The 20,000-nt window shown below is 45.0% G+C and overlaps 1 protein-coding gene across 5 annotated transcripts in view; it reads right to left on the bottom strand.

Annotated features, from left to right (window-relative positions):
* Positions 1-20,000, bottom strand: part of syt1a (synaptotagmin Ia) — a 231,418-nt gene that overhangs the window by 37,172 nt on the left and 174,246 nt on the right. For 4 of the 5 annotated variants that reach the window (XM_035426718.1, XM_035426717.1, XM_035426716.1 and 1 more), the window contains 2 exons: positions 4,654-4,829; positions 500-631 (listed from right to left, as the gene is read on the bottom strand). In XM_035426718.1, coding sequence (XP_035282609.1) covers positions 500-631; positions 4,654-4,829 — 308 coding nt within the window. The remainder of the gene's footprint in view (positions 1-499; positions 632-4,653; positions 4,830-20,000) is intronic. The other variant, XM_035426720.1, reaches the window with a different exon arrangement.

Raw genomic sequence — 20,000 nt, 5'->3', positions numbered from 1 at the left:
ACTCCGTCCGCCGTGAAAGGGAGCAAACGGGGGTCCAACGCCTCGTCTTTACACCGCGTTTGAATTTATCCTAACGCCTGCTCTCTCGCTCTCTCGCTCTCTCTCTGTCTCTCTCTCTCTCTCTCTCAGAGAGGGAGGGCGTGGATATCGCCAAAGTCGCTCCGGAATCCCGAGGACCGCGGCTTTTGAAAACAACGATGAGGGAACGGCGTCTCACGCAAAGTTCTGCCTCTCAGTCAAAAGCTTGCGGCCGTTTGCGCTCGCGAGCGAAGCGACCGCGCCTGCCACGGAAATGCGGTTGGGGGGGAAAGAAAAGGTCTCTGCGTATGTAACTCAGCCAAAGTGCAGGAGTGTCCGGGTCAAAGTGTGGACACAAACAGAAACGGAGGAGAGGAACAATGGGGAGATGGAGAGTGGAAGCATGGATGACTATACTTACACAGGGGGAGAGAGGACACACGGTGGGGGGGTGGGGGACGATTCAGAGGCGACTCCTTACCTGGTTCTCGGTGAAATTGTAATCCAGGGAGAACTGTAATTTGCCCAGTTTCTCTTGTTCCTTGGGCTCGGCCTCTTTCTCGGTGTCGGTCAGCCCTGTCTCAGCATCATCATCATCATCATCCTTCAAGGCCTGAAGGAGACACCCACCAACAGTCAGTCCTGGAGCCGCCGCCGCTGCCGCCGCCGTCGGCCCGCCACCCGCGCCGCCGCCGGCCCGCCGGCGCCCACTGCTGACCGCTGTCGGTACTACACCCGGGGGGGGGGGGGGGAGCAAGCGCTAAACACACCGCTGAGGTTAGCGTCCGGACATGCTCGGGGTGATGCACTAGCCTGGGTCACGCGACCCTTGTTTTTTTAACATTCAAACTGCCAGGTTAAAAGAGTGGTTTGGGTCGAAAAGAACGATGAGCAAATTAACTAACGCATGTTAGTGTTTAGAACACAGGCAATTTGGGTGCGATCAAACAACGAAAGAAGAAGTGTAAAGTAAATAAGTTTGGCGGGAAAATAAAATAAAAAAAGGTTCCATTGTTGCTATTTCTAGCAGGTCGCTTTGTGAAATACAAAGAAAATATTGGATAAAAGCATAATAAGGAAATGAATAAATAAAAATGTTTAAATGTCATGTGAGTCCCTGGCTAACCTTGATCTGGGGGCGGGGGATGGGTCGGGGGGTGGGGGGGCAAGGGGGGGCAAAGAATGGGTCGGGGGGGGGGGAGGCAGTTTATCATCGGTCAGCATGCGATTGAAGAGGCAATCTCAGTCTCAAAATGTCCCCCCCCCCCCCCCCCCCCCGCCCCGCACCCCATCCCAGTTCATTCAGTGCGAAGTTGCCTTTCAAAAATGTCAGACGGCTCATTATGCATGCAGGGCATTCTCGTACTATGAAACAGTGCCTTGTGCGGGGTCACCCCCTCTTTTTCAATCACCTCCCCCCAGGCGGGGGGTCAGCGAACAGTCGCATTGTCACGAACTCCAGCTGCATGTTGTGTTACTGCACCCATGGAAGCCATAAGCATCATGCTAGCAGAAGGTGTGGGTAAGTGGATCAAAAATGTACATGAGCTCTAACTTTCCCATTAGTCTTCTGGGGTTTGCTGGTGTGGAAGCAAAAAGGCTGAACTAATTTGATTTTTTTTTCTTTTTATCCTTTTTTTCTTTGCTTTTTTTTTGTATTGCCCAACTGAATACGTAAGTGTCTGTCTCCTCTGTGTGAACTCTCACACAAATAGAGTATTTAAGAATGAAATGTGGATAAGAGAAAATATGGTCTGTGTGCCTACACAGTTGTTTATGCCAAGTAATAATATAGGTAAAGCAGAAAAAAATTTAGCAAGTTTTTTTGGTTCAGTGACTGATCCACAAAGAGGAGCAGAAATTGCAGATAGAATGATTAAGACCAGCTGCAAAATAATAGTTCATAATTAATATTACTTCAGCTTCACCTGTTTCCCATTAGTCTTACAACATTACTTAGCGATTGTGTTTTTCATGTATATCACACGCTTTTGTACACAGCCATGGGTAACATTAGCCAGCGACAGTATTAACAAGCAGTATGACTGTGGCTGTCCAGATCCCTTGGCATCTTTGTAAATAAAGGCTTGTGTTTAGTTAGTATAAATGCAAATGGTACTGCAAATCTGTCTGCACCTTTCTATTGAGTTAGGGCAACAGGGGGTGGTGAAGCACAAACACCACGTTTGGTGTCATATTTTGTGGCTGAAATGTCCACACATTTTATTGACATTCTCATATCTTAATTTTTATAGCATTTGTGCTAACCGGTAGCTTAATCATTGGGCATGCTGCCAGAGGGTGCCTTTAAATAACAATAACAATAATAATAAATATACAAATCAAAGCTTGTATAGCACCAGGAAATGTTTCCAAAGAAAATTCAATTTAGTTCAACCTTGTTGAAGCGCACCACGCATTCATATGTATGTGCATACGTAGATATACACATATATTTTACATATGTGGATATGCAGGTATTGTATGCATGATTTACTTTTTTTTTTTTCTTTCTTTTTTTTTTTTCTACGGAGGGGGGGGTAAAACGATGTTGTCAAGAGGCTAAAGGTCAGAACAGCAGGCTTAGAAGATCCAACAGCAAGTAGGGGACCTACCGCCAGTGACAGATCCGCACAGTCATCAGACACAACACACATAAGGAGGACATAGAAGGAAGAAACACACATTAAAACAACCATGACACAAGAGCTCCCACAAAACTTCTGGGCATACCAGGAGAAATGACTACTTCTGTGGCCTTCACTTGAGTGGAGCAGTATGTGTGCATGAATTTTATCTGGGTTGCCCGGTGTGAGATGTGCACGGTATGTGTTTAATTCATAGCTGGAGTAACTGCTTTTCCGGTGTCGTCAGCGATTAACGACGAGAGTTTCTGGCAAGAAGGCTTAAGAAACGATACCGGTATAAATATGCAAAAGGGAAAAAGTGCAAATGGCAACAGGATGTGTTTTTGTATACGTGCCTATTTGTGTGTGTGTGTGTGTGTGTGTGTGTGTGCACATGTGTAACAATGATTTTCAGACATTTAACACAGGGCTTGCTAGTTTGCTATTTAAAAAACAAAATGTGCAAGGTAAGAATAATTTTTGATGGTTATCACGTGTAGTGACTTGAATAAAGTGTCACTCTATTTAAATGTAATTTGCTCATCGAGACACTGATGTGGCTAGATTTGTGCATTCATTATAATGCAAAGTTGGTCAAATTTAGATTGCAAACTGACTTCACTAATCAACTGTTCTGCACTTGACATAGGCTATTCAAACAATGAGCTGAAGCCTGTTAATTCATTTACTTTAAAACATAAGCATTTGACATCGAACCCCGTGGGAAAAGCTTAGTTGGATATACCAAACTCATGCCACGCTAGGATGAACTTACAACTGCTTGCCACCTCCAACCAAATATTTTCCCAGGGGTTTTATTTAATTATAGGTACACAGCACCCACAGGGTACATAAAACAGCTGGTTTGAAATCCTCTCACGAATGTGGGCCATGGTCTCTGTTTGAGCAGTGAATAAACATGGCCGCCGTGGCCCCAAACCCTGTATTAAATGGATTTAAGCCAATTAATCTGTCGGAAGTGCAGTGCCACAAGCCCCACCCCCCCCCCCTCCCCCTTTTATGTAATTAGTATGCAAACACAGGTTAGGGTTTATGTGTTCCATATCATGTCCCTGTGCCAGTCGAGGGAGCAGAATTAATGTGACCCCCCCCCCCCCCAATCAATGTCGCTGCCTCTCGCCATTTCTCTGGGTTAATACCGATTGCATTATGCAGAAAAAAGCACACTCAGTACAGAAAACAGGTCGGACGTTCACAGCGTTTAGAAAGATATCTCATTCAACAAAGACTGATAAACGTGGGCAAAGGGCGGCACTTTTTTGCAGCCGATATAACCAGGCATTCTCCCGTTAAACGTCCTGGAAAAATACAACGTGGGACTCAAAACACAAGGGGGTGAAATTCATGCATTCAAACAAGCAGAAAACCGGTGAACAGGAGGTCGAACAGCCACTGCGTGGGACTGTAGTACGCATAGCCAGTTGGGTCAGCAGAATATCTTACAGGATCCCTGTTCTAACATTGTGTGACTGTATATAGCTATATGGACTCAAAGTGTGGCTCAAACACCTTGCTAATGGTAAATATGGAAGCTGAATTCCATCCATTCATATCGTCTCTTCATATTTTACAGGGATGTTGCCAACTCCTTGCAGAATGAAAAGCTTACCAGCAGGAATATAATGAGAAAGCTGTTCATTGTCAACGTGTCACAGTATTCAGGGAACCTTTTCCAAACAGCAAGCAAACCTTTTCATAAGAATACTATCAAGAAATGCATGGCCTAAACATAGACTCATCAAGTCAGGGACTGTTGACCGCTCATAAACAGTATTCTGAAAATAACTGCCAATACAAGCAGCAGTAATAGGACATACTTGCTTTAATGTTAAATTACTGTGCTATTCTGTATCAATCCTCAGTGCATAGGTGGGCCACCATTTTATACTGGGTCAGTATTGTTTTAAATTAAGATGGCTAACACAAATACGCTGAATGTGCTGGTGAAATGGCGAGACCCCAGAACTCGGGACAAAGGCCCTTTTACCTCGAGCTTCCCTCCGTCTTTGACGTCCTTCATGTTGATGGCGTTCTTCCCGCCCTTTTCCTTGCCCTTCTTCTTGTTCTTCTTCTTGAAGATGCACTTCTTGCAGATGCAGAAGCAGCAGGTGAGGATGAGGAGGACGGCGACGAAGGCGATGGCGATGATGGCCCATGACGGCACTGTGAGGAAGGAGGACAGTCGCTGAGGTTAGAACTTAAACGTTACATTTACGTTCACCAACCGACACCCTGAGCCGACCAGAGGAGGAGGGGTTTCCCTCTTGAGCCTGGTTCCTTCCGAATCTGCCACAGAGAGTTTTTTTCTGTTGCTTCTGGCTTGCTCCAGTGGGGGTCTAGGCCAGGGTTATCCGTGAAGTGTATTGTGACAATTGCCGTGAAATATGCTATACAAATAAAATTTGATTGATTGATTGATTTTATTATGCATGACGCTTTTATCCAAAGCGATGTACAATAAGCGAATACCAAAGGTGGTTGGAACAGCTACACAACACAGGTCCGATAAGGCACAATCCTCTTTAAGTATGAGCTATCCATCCATGAACATCCAGTCTAGTTCACATGGTAAGCATCGGCTGTCATAAGCATAAGTTATGGCAAGTCATAAACTAGAAGTGAGGCATGATTACAAGGAATATGATAAATAGCTACAACATCAACACGAGTGCAACATGAAAGTGCTAAAGATAAAGAAGATATTGTAAAGATACATGACACATGAAAAGCATCGTTGACTGCCATTGATATCACTTTATCCAGTGTGTATAGGGGAGGGATCATTCTGCGATGCTTTGTCCTCAACAGAGAGGGATGCATTTAAGCAAATTATGCTTTTTTTTTGGCAGTGGCTATTAAAATCTCTTCATTCACACACTGACTCAACCACATATTACCACTAGGGGTGCCAGCGAGAAGACATTTTACCTGAGGGGTTGCTATTAACATGGAAAATATTCTTCACTAGTATCAGTGATATCCACACTCAAAAGGTTTTCTTGCCATCTTCTTCCATTTTCTTGCACATATCTATTTCTTCAAATTGAGGTCAGAGCTCAGTTTCAGTAAGATCAATTGCCTCCTCACACAAATGTTTTATCCATTGATAATGTGCATTTGAAGCAAGACCATTTAGTTACAGCACTTGGATTGATATCCAGTAATACCATGTACCAAGGTATATAAAATTACCAGCGGTGTTATTTCAGTACCACCCAGACTGCTAACCGTTAAATGAGCATTTAATTGTGGAATCAAAGTAACGAAGTGTTGATTCAGTCACTAGGCCAATAATGGCTATTTTTGCCCACGTTAAACATCAAAGAAAAGGAAAATGTCCACCTCCAGCTGTCACAGGAATTTCCTTCAAGCAGCACAACACTCACTGATACCGCCACAGACACAGCGGCATACGCTGGTTGGCTGGCGTGTGGCTTTTTTTTTAATCAATAGAGATTGGACTTATCTGTAGCGCAGATTCGATGAGTCCCCTCAAACAGAGCGATGTTCGGAACGTCACAGACCATGGGACAGTTTACACGTTCTGCTAATTTGTCGAGGAATGATAGATGCCGACCTTTTTAACCTTGCCCAAATGAACAGCGATCGCTAAAACACCTGGCGGCTAAATCGCGTCCATTTCGCAACACGCAGCTGCGTTCATTAGCGAAGGGGGACAGGATAATCACACCGATTCATTATGGTCGACGTACGGTCGTGTACAACGAACTGTTCCTGTAAAGCTGAGAACGTTCCTGCAATTTAAGTGTCACATACAGTATGTGTGCGTGTGTGTGTGTGTGTGTGTGTGTGTGTGTGTGTGTGCGTGATTGTGTGTGTGCGTGTGTGTGTAAAACAGATGAGTAATACACGGTCTAAATGCGGTAACCCCATAAAGGTTTTTTATGTGCAACATCCCACAGTGTGGGGGAATCACGAGACAAGTAAGAAAAATAACAATTTAAGTCCAACAGTGTCAGAGATTCAGTCTGAATCCATAGACTATACACCCGGTTTGTTTTGAAGCATAGCAACTGCCATCTATAGTCCAAGTTGTGTCATACCAATTTTGCCATCTCAATGGTAAAATGGTGATGCAACACATACAAGCGGATGCTGCAGAGGAGCGTACACTGAATAATTCTGAATAATTTTGACTTCTCTCCTAATTATGACTCCAACCCCCCCCCCCCCCATTTCACACAGGAGGTGGGACCCTGTTTCAGTCCAGAGGAGAAGAACCTTACATACCTGCCCTGCAAATGCAGAGAAACTGTGCTCCTAACAAGGAGACAGCTAAAAAGGCCCTCTTCCACGCGGGCACGGCCATTACAGAGCTATTTCAGTGCAGCTACAGCGCACGGCTAAATCGAGGACGAATAGTCGAGCCCTACGCAACCGCTTGTCACAGAAGTAAGGAGGAGGAGGTGAGGCCAGACCCATTCAGCTGTGATAATTATGGGGAAGCCTCCCTAATTGTCCCCTAATGGTTACTTTTCAAATCAAATGGCAATGCTCAAAAGTTGTGAAAACAAAACGAGTGGCTAGTTACTGTTATTCACTTTATTAGCAGTGAGCTTTTCCAGGAGACGGATCAGTTTTCTTTCGCTTTTCGCTTTCACTGGGGAGAGAAACCGTTAGTCACCGAGTGAAAATCACAGGGTTCCTTCAAAAATCTTTGCTCAACAGTGTAAACAACTGTTCGGTTATGGGAGCGTAGCGTTAACTCTCGTCTGCTTAAAACTATTTTTAAAAAATTGATCTTGGATGCATCTGATGGGTTTTAAGTACAGCAAATAATAGGCATCCTGACATTGCTTTGAAGACTTGCTGTTCCTCACAGAAGACAAGTCTATTACCTGCCTTGGGCTCACTGGCACAAGCCTATATTGTCTTAGCCACATCCAGGGACAAGGGGAAAAATCAATGGCATGTCGGCCGAATCGATAAGCACTCTCTTCCAGGAAAGCTCTAAAATGGCTCTGAGATGCCCCACATCTGTTATGGTTTCGGCAGTGGGATGGGTGAGGCGGAGAGACAGAGGGGAGGGGAGGAGCAGGGACACTGGGTACCCTTGAGGGGTGGGAAAAACGGTGAGGAATTGTTGGGCTGAACGACCTGCTCTCGTCATTATGTTATGTCATATGTTGTTATGTTAGGTTTATGTTATGTTATGTTAAGTGAAAAGACACACATGGCTCAAGCCTACATTTCTTTCCCCTAATATAAGCTAAAGGTTGCCAGGAGCCCCAGGAATAGAATAGAACAGAACAGAACAGAATAGAATAGAATAGAATAGAATAGAATAGAATAAAGTTATTTTCCCCAGGAATATGAATGTAGAAGACTGACTGTTAGTGGAAACCTCTCTGTCCCCACATTTCAAGGAATTAAAAAAAAGTACACTATGTTATCTTAAAATTATTAATGGCACAATTATTATTATTATTATTATTATTATTATTATTATCATCATCATTATTATTGTTATAATTTATTATTATTATTATTATTATTATTATTATTATTATTATTATTATTATTATTACTTCCGTCTTGTTGAGTTTACTGCTGGTAGTGATGTTGGTGCACCAGATGAAGGCAGTCTTCCCTCTAGACTAAATACAACCCAAAGACACAGTGCAGTGATAGGGACACTGTACTGTAGGTGGCATCATATTTAGACGAGACATTAAATAACTGAGCGTGATCATTAAAGAACCGATGACATAGCCAGAGTTCTACAGCGTCCTGGCAAAATTTCCAGCTTGGCTCTCTCTCAACCTGGCTGCCTAATCATCCTTCACTTTAAATGGCTTAATAATTCCCTAGCTCTCCACCGTAGCTGATGTATGGTGAGAATCTTGGCACAAAATGGCTGCCATACATCACTTAGGCAGGTGCTACACATTGGTGGGAGCTGAGGTGTGTTTCCCCCTTCAGATCATGAGTTGAAATACATGCTAATACACATGCTGTTCTTCAATTACATGATTATTATTCTCCAGATGAACAGGGCATCATGGTTTCTGAGCATAATGGTACAAGGAGAACTGACACCAACACTCCCGTAATTTCTGTTTGCAGCAAACACCTCTCATCTTTAGCAGGGCAATAAAGTAAAACATCAAGTATAAATGTAGGCCAATAACAGACTTAACTTGCTGCATCTCAAATTCATTTCCATTTATTTTTATTTCCTTGGAAACACAAAGAGCCGTTGGACTCATTTATCCGTGTGGGGGAAAAAGCCGCATCCTTCGGTAAGATAAAGGGAGAGTAATTCACCGTGCTTTATGCCCTCCAACAGGAGCGCAAGTGGACACCTATCAATATTCCCCGTCTCCATCTCCACCAGATGAACAAAATTATAATTGATGACAGGAGTGGAATCAAAAAGAATTCCAAACAGAGGTGTCCTTCATCTTTGTTAAAAGAGCATTCTCTAGCTGAGAGGCGAAATCAATACGCATTTATATAAGTTCAAGTGCGTTTTGCGTGTGTGTGTGTGTGTGTGTGTGTGCAAGTGCATGCATGTGTGTGTGTGAGTGTGTGTGTGCAAGTGCATGCATGTGTGAGTGTCCGTGTGTGTGTGTGTGTGTGTGTGTGTGTGTGTGTGTGTGTGTGTGTGTGTGCACGTGTGTGGGCGGAGGGGCTGGGGAGGATGTGTGGTTGAGGAGGTGGGTGGAGGGGCTGGGGAGGATGTGTGGTTGAGGAGGTGGGTGGAGGGGCTGGGGAGGATGTGTGGTTGAGGAGGTGGGTGGAGGGGCTGGGGAGGATGTGTGGTTGAGGAGGTGGGTGGAGGGGCTGGGGAGGATGTGTGGTTGAGGAGGTGGGCGGAGGGGCTGGGGAGGATGTGTGGTTGAGGAGGTGGGCGGAGGGGCTGGGGAGGATGTGTGGTTGAGGAGGTGGGCGGCGGGGCTGGGGAGGATGTGTGGTTGAGGAGGTGGGCGGAGGGGCTGGGGAGGATGTGTGGTTGAGGAGGTGGGTGGAGGGGCTGGGGAGGATGTGTGGTTGAGGAGGTGGGCGGAGGGGCTGGGGAGGATGTGTGGTTGAGGAGGTGGGCGGAGGGGCTGGGGAGGATGTGTGATTGAGGAGGTGGGCGGAGGAGTTAGGGAGGATGTGTGGTTGTGCTGGTGTGCTATATTTGGATGTGCATAGATGAAAACCAATGGGTGAAAAAAAAGAGCCTTTTCAATTTGTTTCAATGCCGGCACTACAGAGCAAGAACGGCACTGCAAATCCTGAACAGCTGCACAAACTTCTTTCAGCTTGCTCCTCATTGGCTACATCCAGCCCACAACGCTAACTTAATTAATCAGAAATTACCATGAATTGCACAGACAGATTAGAATCTATTTAACATTCCTTTTATATTCCGGTGGCTATGTGTTGTTTTTGTTTTGTTTATTAATCATTACATTAGCAACTAATTTTATTTTACTACTTTTGCTCGGTCAGAATCATCTTTTTGCAAGGCAAAAAAAAATTAACATTAGCTCTAGTTACCATGGCTAACTCTAATACACTGCCCTGTCCTTCCTTTTTAAAATTTTTTTAAACAAATAGAACATTTCCTGGGTGTGGTTCCCTACCAAAATACAAAACACCACCTGGAGTCCAGCTGTTCCCCTTTAAGTTGCAAACAGTATACAGAGCCTAGACCCACTCTACTTAGGAAGCGGACTTTAGACGCAAAGCACAGCGTTCAGCTTGTCAACACCCCGCTGGGACAGTACCGTGGGGCAGGTGCCATGGAAACGCAGGAAAACGGGTATGGACAGGGTCCATTCTCCCTCAAAACCACACCGAGAACACTGCGTTTTAATGGCAGATCCCAGGATGGGGGTTGATTCATATTTAATACCTGAATTTGTGAAATGTGACCTGACGACTGCATGAAATTATATATACATTTTAAATGAAACTGGATGAGATGAGAAAAATATTCTGTCTATTGAATAATAACACAGCATGAGCCTACATAAATGGATTTATATAATGGCTGTGTCTGGCATCATTACGTAAAAACTCTGCCTTAATTGCAAAAAACCAGAAGCGTAACAAAATTCTCTGTTCTTAATACATATTCATTTACAGTCATCATTTTCTGCGGAATACTAATATAATGTCTTTAAACAGACTTCATCACGAGGGAAGGATTCGGCAAAACATGTCTGTGCCTGGTCTAGACCGAGCGTGCCCAAGGTTTTTAGCACAGTGGGAAAAACCAGAATATTTAAACATCAGCATAAAGATTAAAATGCAGAGGTGGAGCTAGATGTTTTCCCCTTATACCAGGTATAATCTGACAGCATGGCATTGCATATCCAAATATATATTACTTTAGTTACAGTATAGACTGCATTACTAGCGTACTAAGATGGGGCTGAGATAAATGACCTTTATTTATGAGAAAAAATGAATTTGACACTTATTTCTATCTTTCAGAACAGCCTGAAAGGGGACTTACTGAATATTTCACCAATCTTTCCGTAAAATAAAAAAAAAAGTACAAAAAGCGTGTATGTACTGAGCCTAGTGTCACTTGATCTGTTTTTTCCTGTTGCAGCAAAAAATAGAACTCGAATTTCGAGTGTTGCCTGCGCATTATTTCAAAAACCTGTTCCAGCCTGCTGTGACTGGATCTAAACACAAACAAGTACATAATGTGTTGTGCCCCGAACATGTTCCGTCTTGCTCCTTTTGTGTTCCGGTCTCTTTTGAAGCAATGTGGCATCATCGCTTCATAGCAGCAAAGAGGTACGGGGGTGCTCTATTCCCCCCCCCCCCCCTCCTCTGTGAGTTCGGTGCTCGGTGTGGTATCAAGGCCCCGTGCGCGCGGTTGTGCTACGATTAAATATTTACATCGCGACGACGACAGAAATATTCTGTTAAATTTTACACGAGACAAAGATGAGCAGTGATCCATTAATCCCCCCGATTCCCCCCTTTGTCTCATTTTCTCAGACTCAAGGTTAGAAAGAAATGCATTATGAGTGACATTTTTAGCCGAAATAATTATTCGCTGCAAAAAGAAAATATGTACGTACTGTTGCATTGCTGGTACAGAGATAAACATACTGAAAAGCTGAACGCAGATTCAATTCTTTGCTCTAAACACGGTTCGATGCAACTGCCTTGGCAGCTAGAAAACAGCTGCAGTCTTGTCTTGTGAGTTTAAGTCAATATTTCCTCAAAGCAGGTGCTGAATTTTAGGATATGAAGGTCACACAGGTTAACTCATAGACTGGTATATAAAAATGTTTTTGTTTTAAACCGCAAATGACCCTGGTCTCAAATGACAATTAGCTGTATACACCAATGGCAGTTGACTTGTATATTTAGATCAAATGTAATATGTTCGATACAGGGACGCAAATAGCCATCGACCATTATTTATGAGTTCATCAAGCAGTGTCCCTAGAATGTCAGATCGTATAAACGATGGGGCTCTCAATACATAGTGAAGATCAGATCTCGCCATCCAATCCAGAGACAGAGATGGCTCCTTTGCCACCAAATCCAGCCCCAGCGATGGCTCACTGTGCTGTGGAGGTAGGTCAAGCTGTACAGCCGTGAGGGGCGGGGGGGGGGGGGGCATCTTGTGAGATTTCTCCATTCCGCTACACTAAATCCAAAACTTGAAGACTCCATTTTCTTCGCGGTGAGGAACAGGAGGAGAGGCGCCAGCTTTCGCGGCTGGAGAGGTGCAAATGAAATTCCGCGGCGCGGCGGAGGTCACCTCGGCCCAACGGCCGCTGTGCCGAGAGAAGACCGTCCGCCATCTTCCACCGCGGCGCGGACACAGACCAGACGCCCATGAGTCACAGTCACCGTCTGATTGGATAAAAACGATAACGGCGGGCACTCCATCTCAGGTGAATTGATTATCGAGCCAGGGCTTCAGATCCATCTCTAAACCCCACCATCTTCTCCCGGGCTTTCAGGTCCCCCTGCAGATTAGGAGAGCTCTTTCAGCGTTCGTCGGGAAGGTTGTTTGTTGATTACCTGCAATATTCTGCCTCTCTTTCGCTTCCATTTCAAACTGTTAGGAGTAATTTGCAGGAAGCCTGCCAGTGACCAGCCTGGATTAAAGACTTGATACGGTAATGCACAGATGCAGCTATGGACAGCTATGTTATCACGTGTTTCTGCCCAAATCCCTCACATTTTGGAATTCAATTGAAGTTGTTAGAATATTTTGACCAGGCTACATGATTATCCATCTGTCATCTCATTCTATGATTATGACATCATTTCCATCTTGGAGTGGGCGGAGCAACCCAATATAAAGTTGTGAGAACCTTCTATCCCCGGTTCGTGATTATCCACCAGTCATCTCATCGTATCATGATGACATCATTTCTGTCTTGAAGTGGGCGGAGCAACCCAATGTCAAGAGTGACGTAAATCAACAAAACACACGGGGCACATCGTGTGACCCACACATTGGACACACAACCCCACACTGAAGAACAGGAAAAAAAAGATTCTTCTGCAGCCGACGTGTAAAATCCTTCAGTGAATACGTCCCTCTGGCGATGCAAAACGAGCTATTTACTGTATAAGCTTTAAGAGATTGTATAAGCTCCCCGGGAGCGTCATGTGTAATAACAAATAATTAAAAGGGCTCTGAGAATCGACTAGCTGCATGTGGAGCTTATGAATCTATAAAGACTGAGGGAATCGATTTAAAGGTCACGTCTCGTTGCATTGTTTTTGGGTGATATTAATTTGAGAGAGTTTGGGAGAAAGGTTGGGGGGGGGGTGGATGGGGGGGTTGTGGGAAGCTAATGATTTTCTTGCGGTTGGGGGGGTGAGTGGGGGGGATCAAGCTCCTGGATTATTACTGGGCTCACTGAGTCTCTTAGACGAGAGGAGCCTTCACTGAGATGAGACGACGCACTGAACAGAGAGGAGGAGAACTAAGATGAATCAGTCCGCCACACGCTCCGTTCAAGACACGGGCTAATGAGTCGTGGCGGTGCTCTGCAGGTGAATTAATCTCGATGATACTCAAACTCGTCCCTTTCTCCACCTCACAAATCACCTTTCCATCCAGGCCTCTCATCAGCTTTGCACATCAACCAACCCACAGAGGGGCATGCGTCCCTGGCCTGCACACCAGTTTCCAGCAGCCATCCCACCATGCACCCTGCTCCTGTCAAATGGTTGAACCTGAGCAAGGATGGGCTTCGTTAGTTCTTGGATGGGGGACCTCCTGGGAAAGCTAAATTGCAGCTGGATGTGGTGCATGTTGGCCAGTAGGGGGCAATCTGTGGGGAGGGAGAGGGGTGTTCGGCGCATTTAAGAGGAGCACTGAAGAACAGTGGCACAAAACTTCCCGGAATCTCACAGATCCAGTAAAAGGATGGAAGCCACAAGAGGCCAATCAGAGACCACCATTTAGCAATTTGGCCTCGAGACCAGAATAATTTTTGGTTCAAAACCCAAGACTGGGAAATAATCTCATATGATTACTGAGGAAGGTACATACTGTAATCTGTGCGGCTGGTTTATATATTCAGTGATGTAAGTGCACAATATGTAAAACACGAGTTATCATGCACAATTATATCTGCTTTTAGCTTGAGAACATGACTGTTACCATCCAGCACGGTAGCAAAGTTAGTGGCAGGCATCATTTTGCAAGCATCCTCACCCATTAAAATCCTCAGCTTTCACTACCCATTAAAACGCAAAAAAAATCTAATTTACACAGAACGTGCCACTGGTTGTCCTTACATGCACATTGATGTACAACTCTGCAGAAATCCTTCAGACTCAATTACGAATCGGTGAAAACACCCCGCAACACAGATTTTTGAGGGACACAGAGGAAAGAGAGCGACGTTTGTGGAAAAAGCCCCCCGAATGTCTCCATTAATTTGAACCAGTCTGAGTGCCGCAGGGCTCTCAACCCAAACAGCTCCTAAACGGGAGAGGTTAATTAGCACGGAAGAAAGGAGAGCGAGGCTGCGTTTTCGGCGAGGATGCTGGGATGTCCGTTAAACGCCTCGACGCACACGGGGAGGGTTTGGGGAGAGGAAGCCGCGGACGTGGTGTCCGTCGCAGGACAGACGTCTGAACCCCGGCTACCCCACGCCAACCCCAACGCGTGACGTTCTCATCAAAGCAACCATGTGACAGAAAACCATGTGTGTGCGGTGGGTAGGCGATCTAAGTTCACTTTAGTTTACAGGCATTTAGCAGACGCTCTTATCCAGAGCGACTTACAGTGTATCCATTTATACAGCTGGATATATACTGGAGCAATGCAGGTTAAGTACCTTGCTGAAGGGTACAATGGCAGTGTCCTACCGGGGAATCGAACCTGAAACCTTTAGGTTACAAGACCTACTCCTTAGCCATTATACTACACTGCCGCCTACATCTTCTTCATTCTCTGCACTGTTTGATAGCCCTGCCATCATACAGAAATTACACATATGAGTGCTGGAAGTATCAAAGGAGATGCATGTTAGGTTGGGTATACTCCTGCCGTTGCCCTTGACCAAGGCACTGGCCTCAGAACTGGAGTTGGTCCCTGGGCACTGCACTGTGGTTGCCCACTGCTCCTAAGTAACTACGATGTGTCAAATGCAGAGGACAAATTACCCCACAGTGTTTAATAAAAATATATATCATACCTTATCGCTTACAACTGCCCCAACTGATATCAATAATAATATTAAAGTTACATTTTAATCTTCAAATTTGAGCGATACACTGCAGCTGCAGTATCCTTAAGCAAGGTACTTTATCTCAATTACCCTGGTTAAGCCCCAGCTACAAATCTTCCCGTGTGAGAACGGCCGACTGTAGACAACGCAAGACATCATGGATTCTCCAATCCATTTTTGATTTGGTTCGTCTTTGGGAGGTCCCTCGTTCCTGTGGATACGCTCTCGGGCTTCGACGCGCGTCGGGCCGTCCGACGGCTGTCAGGCACGCAGATTCGTGCAGTCGAGCAGCACGAACCCTGCCTCCCCTGCTCGCTCCTGCTCACTCCTGCTCACTCCGGCTCACTCCTGCTCACTCCTGCTCACTCCGGCTCACTCCGTCCCTGAACCGTAATGGCAGATAATGATGGAGGAGTGCGGAGAGAAAGCAGGTCATAAATCCCCGTTTCACTCCATCGTGCCGCAGACTGAGAGCTGAAAACCGATAGCGGTCTTGAAGGGAGGTTATCCTACAGGCGGATAGCGGTCAAGAGGGACATTTCCTTCATTTAGCAGACGCGTTTATCCAGAGAGAGAAACGTGCAATGGTTCCCTCGACCAGAGAGTATAGATCATTTATACGCAAGTGCAAGTAAACTACTGACCGAGAACCAAAATACTAATTCTGCATACATACACTTTCTAAAATAATCCACGAGAGAAAAAATAAAACAATAAATATATGACAATAAAAATCTTATCTTGAAAATACTGTAATCTAAATTAGCGGAAGACCTAGCATGTGGGGATGGACGGGGGACTGAGATGGAGTCTGAAGGGTTCAGTCTTAATGTTAGAAGACAGCCAATGATTCTGTTGTCCTGACAACCGTGATAGGTCCGCCCACCACTAAGGGGCCAGTACTGGCAGGCATCATGATTGGAGAAACCACCAAGCATGGAGGGGATAGCCAATCACGTCAAGGTCGTGGAAAGGAGATTTCAGGCTGGGGTTATAGGGTTTGAAGATTAGGGTGGTTTGAGTGGTATGGCGGAGTGGCATCATTCACTGCTCCGTAGGCTAGTACCAAGGTTATAAACTTAATGCAAGCTGTAACAGGTAGCCAATAAGATGTGGAGGTGTGTGACATAAGCATACTTAGGAAGACTATAGTCATGTGCGGCTCCATTTTCCTTTAGCTGGAGGGGGTATTGGAGACAGATGAGAAGGGAATTGCAATAATTTGGGTGTAAAAGTATTGGGGCTTGGACTAGCAGCTGTGCAGAATGAAAGTGTGGATTCTTTTATGTTGTACAGACAGAATTTTCATGCTTCGCTCACAACTGTTACAAGGAAAGAAAGAAAGACTACAACAGAGTCCTCTAGAGTTACCGCTGAAGTTCTTGTAGTAGAACAGCCCAGAGTGAGATCCGTCCTGTAGCATCGAGATTAAAGAAGATGTGTTACAGCGGCGAATACCTGGAGGGAATGTAGAGCGCCTGAAGACGACTGTAGTGGAAATGGTCCAGGAATCAAGATGAAGGGAAGGATGTAGAGCACAAGGCCAGCACAGGTTCAGAATCATTTATTCCGGTGCTATACCAGCATCACTGGGCCCCAGAGACTTTGTCTGCAGACGTCTGCCTGCTAGTCTGTGGGTTTCTCTCTTATAGTCAGTGAGTGTTGAGTTCAGTCACTGGTCAGTCTGTGTAATGTGTAAGTACGATGATCAGTGGTCATGTTTTTGGACTTCAACCTTCTTGAGTTAGCCAACAGTTGTGATCCTGCTTCCGTGGGATGTTGTTTGTTGTAGCTGGTAATTCCACTCTGACTGTAGAGAGGCCCAGTCTGTTTCCCAAATAGTGGAGTGGCTGAGGCCCCCTTAAAAGACTGCAGGCACACCGCCCAATGACTCAGATAAGTTGCGCACGGAAGAGATGAACGGGAGAGCGTAGGGTGAGATGGTCTGGAGAAGAGCCATTATAGCCACTGAGCTGTGCAAACACAGAGCTTCTCCTGTTCCAGGAGGGCCTCATTATCTGCCTTGGAGGGCAGCAGGGCCTGCAGTGCAGTCACTGCCACCACGCAGCTTAAGCAGACGATTTTCAACAAAGTGTTGTTTTGATTCAACCAACCAACTCAGCTTAGCCCCCTTGAGGTAGGCACGTGCCATGGGTTTAAAACGTCCAATTACACTTGCTGGACTGTAGCTCTCCCGGATACAAATTAAAATGTTCTTCTGTAGCAGAAGCAAGCCTCTGGACCTGAATTTGGGGCATAATCACTCAAAAAGCAATAGTAATAATTCATTGAATTTCTTTTATGCCTCCTTTACACAAACATGTACATTAACACTCTCCAGAGCAGGCGAAAGCACAGTCGAACTCCATGATAAATCCCACCTGTGTCACAGCTGCTTTGAAGTTACTGGAAGTGTTTTTTTTTTTTGTTTTTTCTTGCTTTAGACCACAATCCCCTGAATGCCCTATACCTGCCTTTGTAAATACTAAAACATCAACTGTGAAGATTTCCATTTTGAAATATTCATCTCATAACTTCTAATCCAGGGGTGTCCAATCTTATCCGAAAAGGGGCAGTGTGGGAGCAGGTTTTATTTTTTTATTTTTTGCCTAGCACTGTGACACCTGTTTGAGCTAATGAACTAATCACGGTCTTCAATCAGGACCTTGATAAGCAGAATTGGGTGCCTTAGTGCTGGGCTAGAACAAAGACATGCACCCACACTGGCCCATTTCAGATAAGACTGGACACACCTGTTCTAATCTAATATGCCTCGTTCATTTCCACTATGAATATGAACTAGGCGAAAATATCACCCATTTATCCTGTTAAGCGGCTTTTATCACAACATAACTAAGTCCATGAGGTAAAATATAACCGTCTACCTCATTACGACCACCGAAATTCAGACTCAAGCCCATCAGGTAAAATATAACCGTCTACTTCATTACGATCGCAGAAACTCAGACCGTGGTCCGCTTGTATATTCCTCATTAGTGAGCTGGTTTAGCCTTCCAAAGAGGCACGGACATTTTATGAAACAGGTCGCTGACGTGTCAGCTCGGCGGAAGGCTTGTTTGACTGATGCCCGGAGAACAGACAGCGATTCAAACCCCGCAATAACAGGTCGGAGTTTTTTTTTTCCTAGCCGTGGCTCGGACCGCATCGGGGTGGGAGGGGAGGGGGGGGGCCTGGGGAAGGTACATAGCAACCCCCAGAATATCGGTCACACAGCGCGCGGAGCGCTAATCAGTCTGGAGCTGGCTGCTCATAAAAGGCTAATGAGTCACCGGAGCCAAAGTTCTGCCAAATATAGAGTTTTACAGGAGGATTTAAAAGGTGGGTTTCATGACATGAGAAAGAAAAAACTTGGGGGGTGGGGTTGGGGGGGGTAGATCCACGAAGACAAAAACAGCGAGCGCAGTTCATGTAGCTTACTGCGCAACATCTTTCGACCATGTGACCACGCCTAAAGTTAGTGAGAGCGGTTCGCAAGTACTGTACAATAACTGTCACATTTTTTTAGTCGCAGAAAATGTTTTTAGCTAATCCTGTTAAAGAAGGGCCTGTCCCTGGACTAACACCTGTCGAGAACACGAATGTGTTTTGAGTGACAATTCCAGATCTTTATCCAAATCCAAATTAATCTTCATCCAAATGAAAGTGATAAAGTTTATGAATTTTATAATGGGTTTTTTTTTTTTACATGGGAAGATTATAATGGGTAAGGAACTGGAACTTGAAACCTGAAGGACACAGGTTTGATTTGAGTCCCAGGTAGGACACTACCGTTGTACCCTTGAACACTTTACCTAACCTGTATTGCTTCAGTATATATCCAGCTGTATAAATTGATGCAATGGTTGCAAATGCATATGTAGAATGTTGTGCAAGTCACTCTGGATAAGAGCATCAGGTAAATGCCTGTAATGTAATGACAAGCCATTAAATGCTAACCCCTTGTGGGCAGCTGCAGACCTGGACTGCTGTATTTCAGCAAGCTTCAGGGGCACACGGAACCTTCCAGACCTTTTGAACGAGTGCCCATCACTCCAAACTGCCGGACAACTCAGTTAGGTCCCCAGCCAGTGGTGCCACAGTGGCCAGCCTGTTTCTATGCGCTAATGTCATTTCGACACAAAATGGCTTCCTCGCCTGCCTCTCAGAACAGACTAGATGCTATAATAGAATCAGAGGGACCTCTGGACCGCTGTGAAGATGGCCGAAGCTTCCAGGCCTCAATCAGTCGAAGTCTAACCTGCCAATCAGTAAGACGTTCGGAAATATTCCGTCAAATTGCTTCAAATTGCAAAGCAAAGATGAAGTGTGGCATTCTTAATGGAAACATCTCCCTTCAGACTTGCCACACGATTAACGAGAATAGGAAATGCATTACTGATCACAGCCATGGAAAGTAAAGAAGTGATATCCAGTTTATTACTGGCATTGGAGTTACTTTTATACACAATAAATAAATATGCCTGTCGTGCTAGGAGTCTACTGAATTTGCTGTGTGTACTCAGTCAGGATGCAGTGTTCAAAATTCAATCAAGCAAAATGAATCCTCATATCAAATACCATACATATTGTTCCAATATCCTGTGTTGTGTTTTATACTGAAGAATCTGCTGAGCTTTTAACAGGTCCT

Source organism: Anguilla anguilla, chromosome 7 (genome assembly GCF_013347855.1).
Source record: "Anguilla anguilla isolate fAngAng1 chromosome 7, fAngAng1.pri, whole genome shotgun sequence".
NCBI classification, from domain to species: domain Eukaryota; kingdom Metazoa; phylum Chordata; class Actinopteri; order Anguilliformes; family Anguillidae; genus Anguilla; species Anguilla anguilla.
Note: the sequence above shows the minus strand (reverse complement) of the source record. Positions and strands in the feature narration are given on the sequence as shown.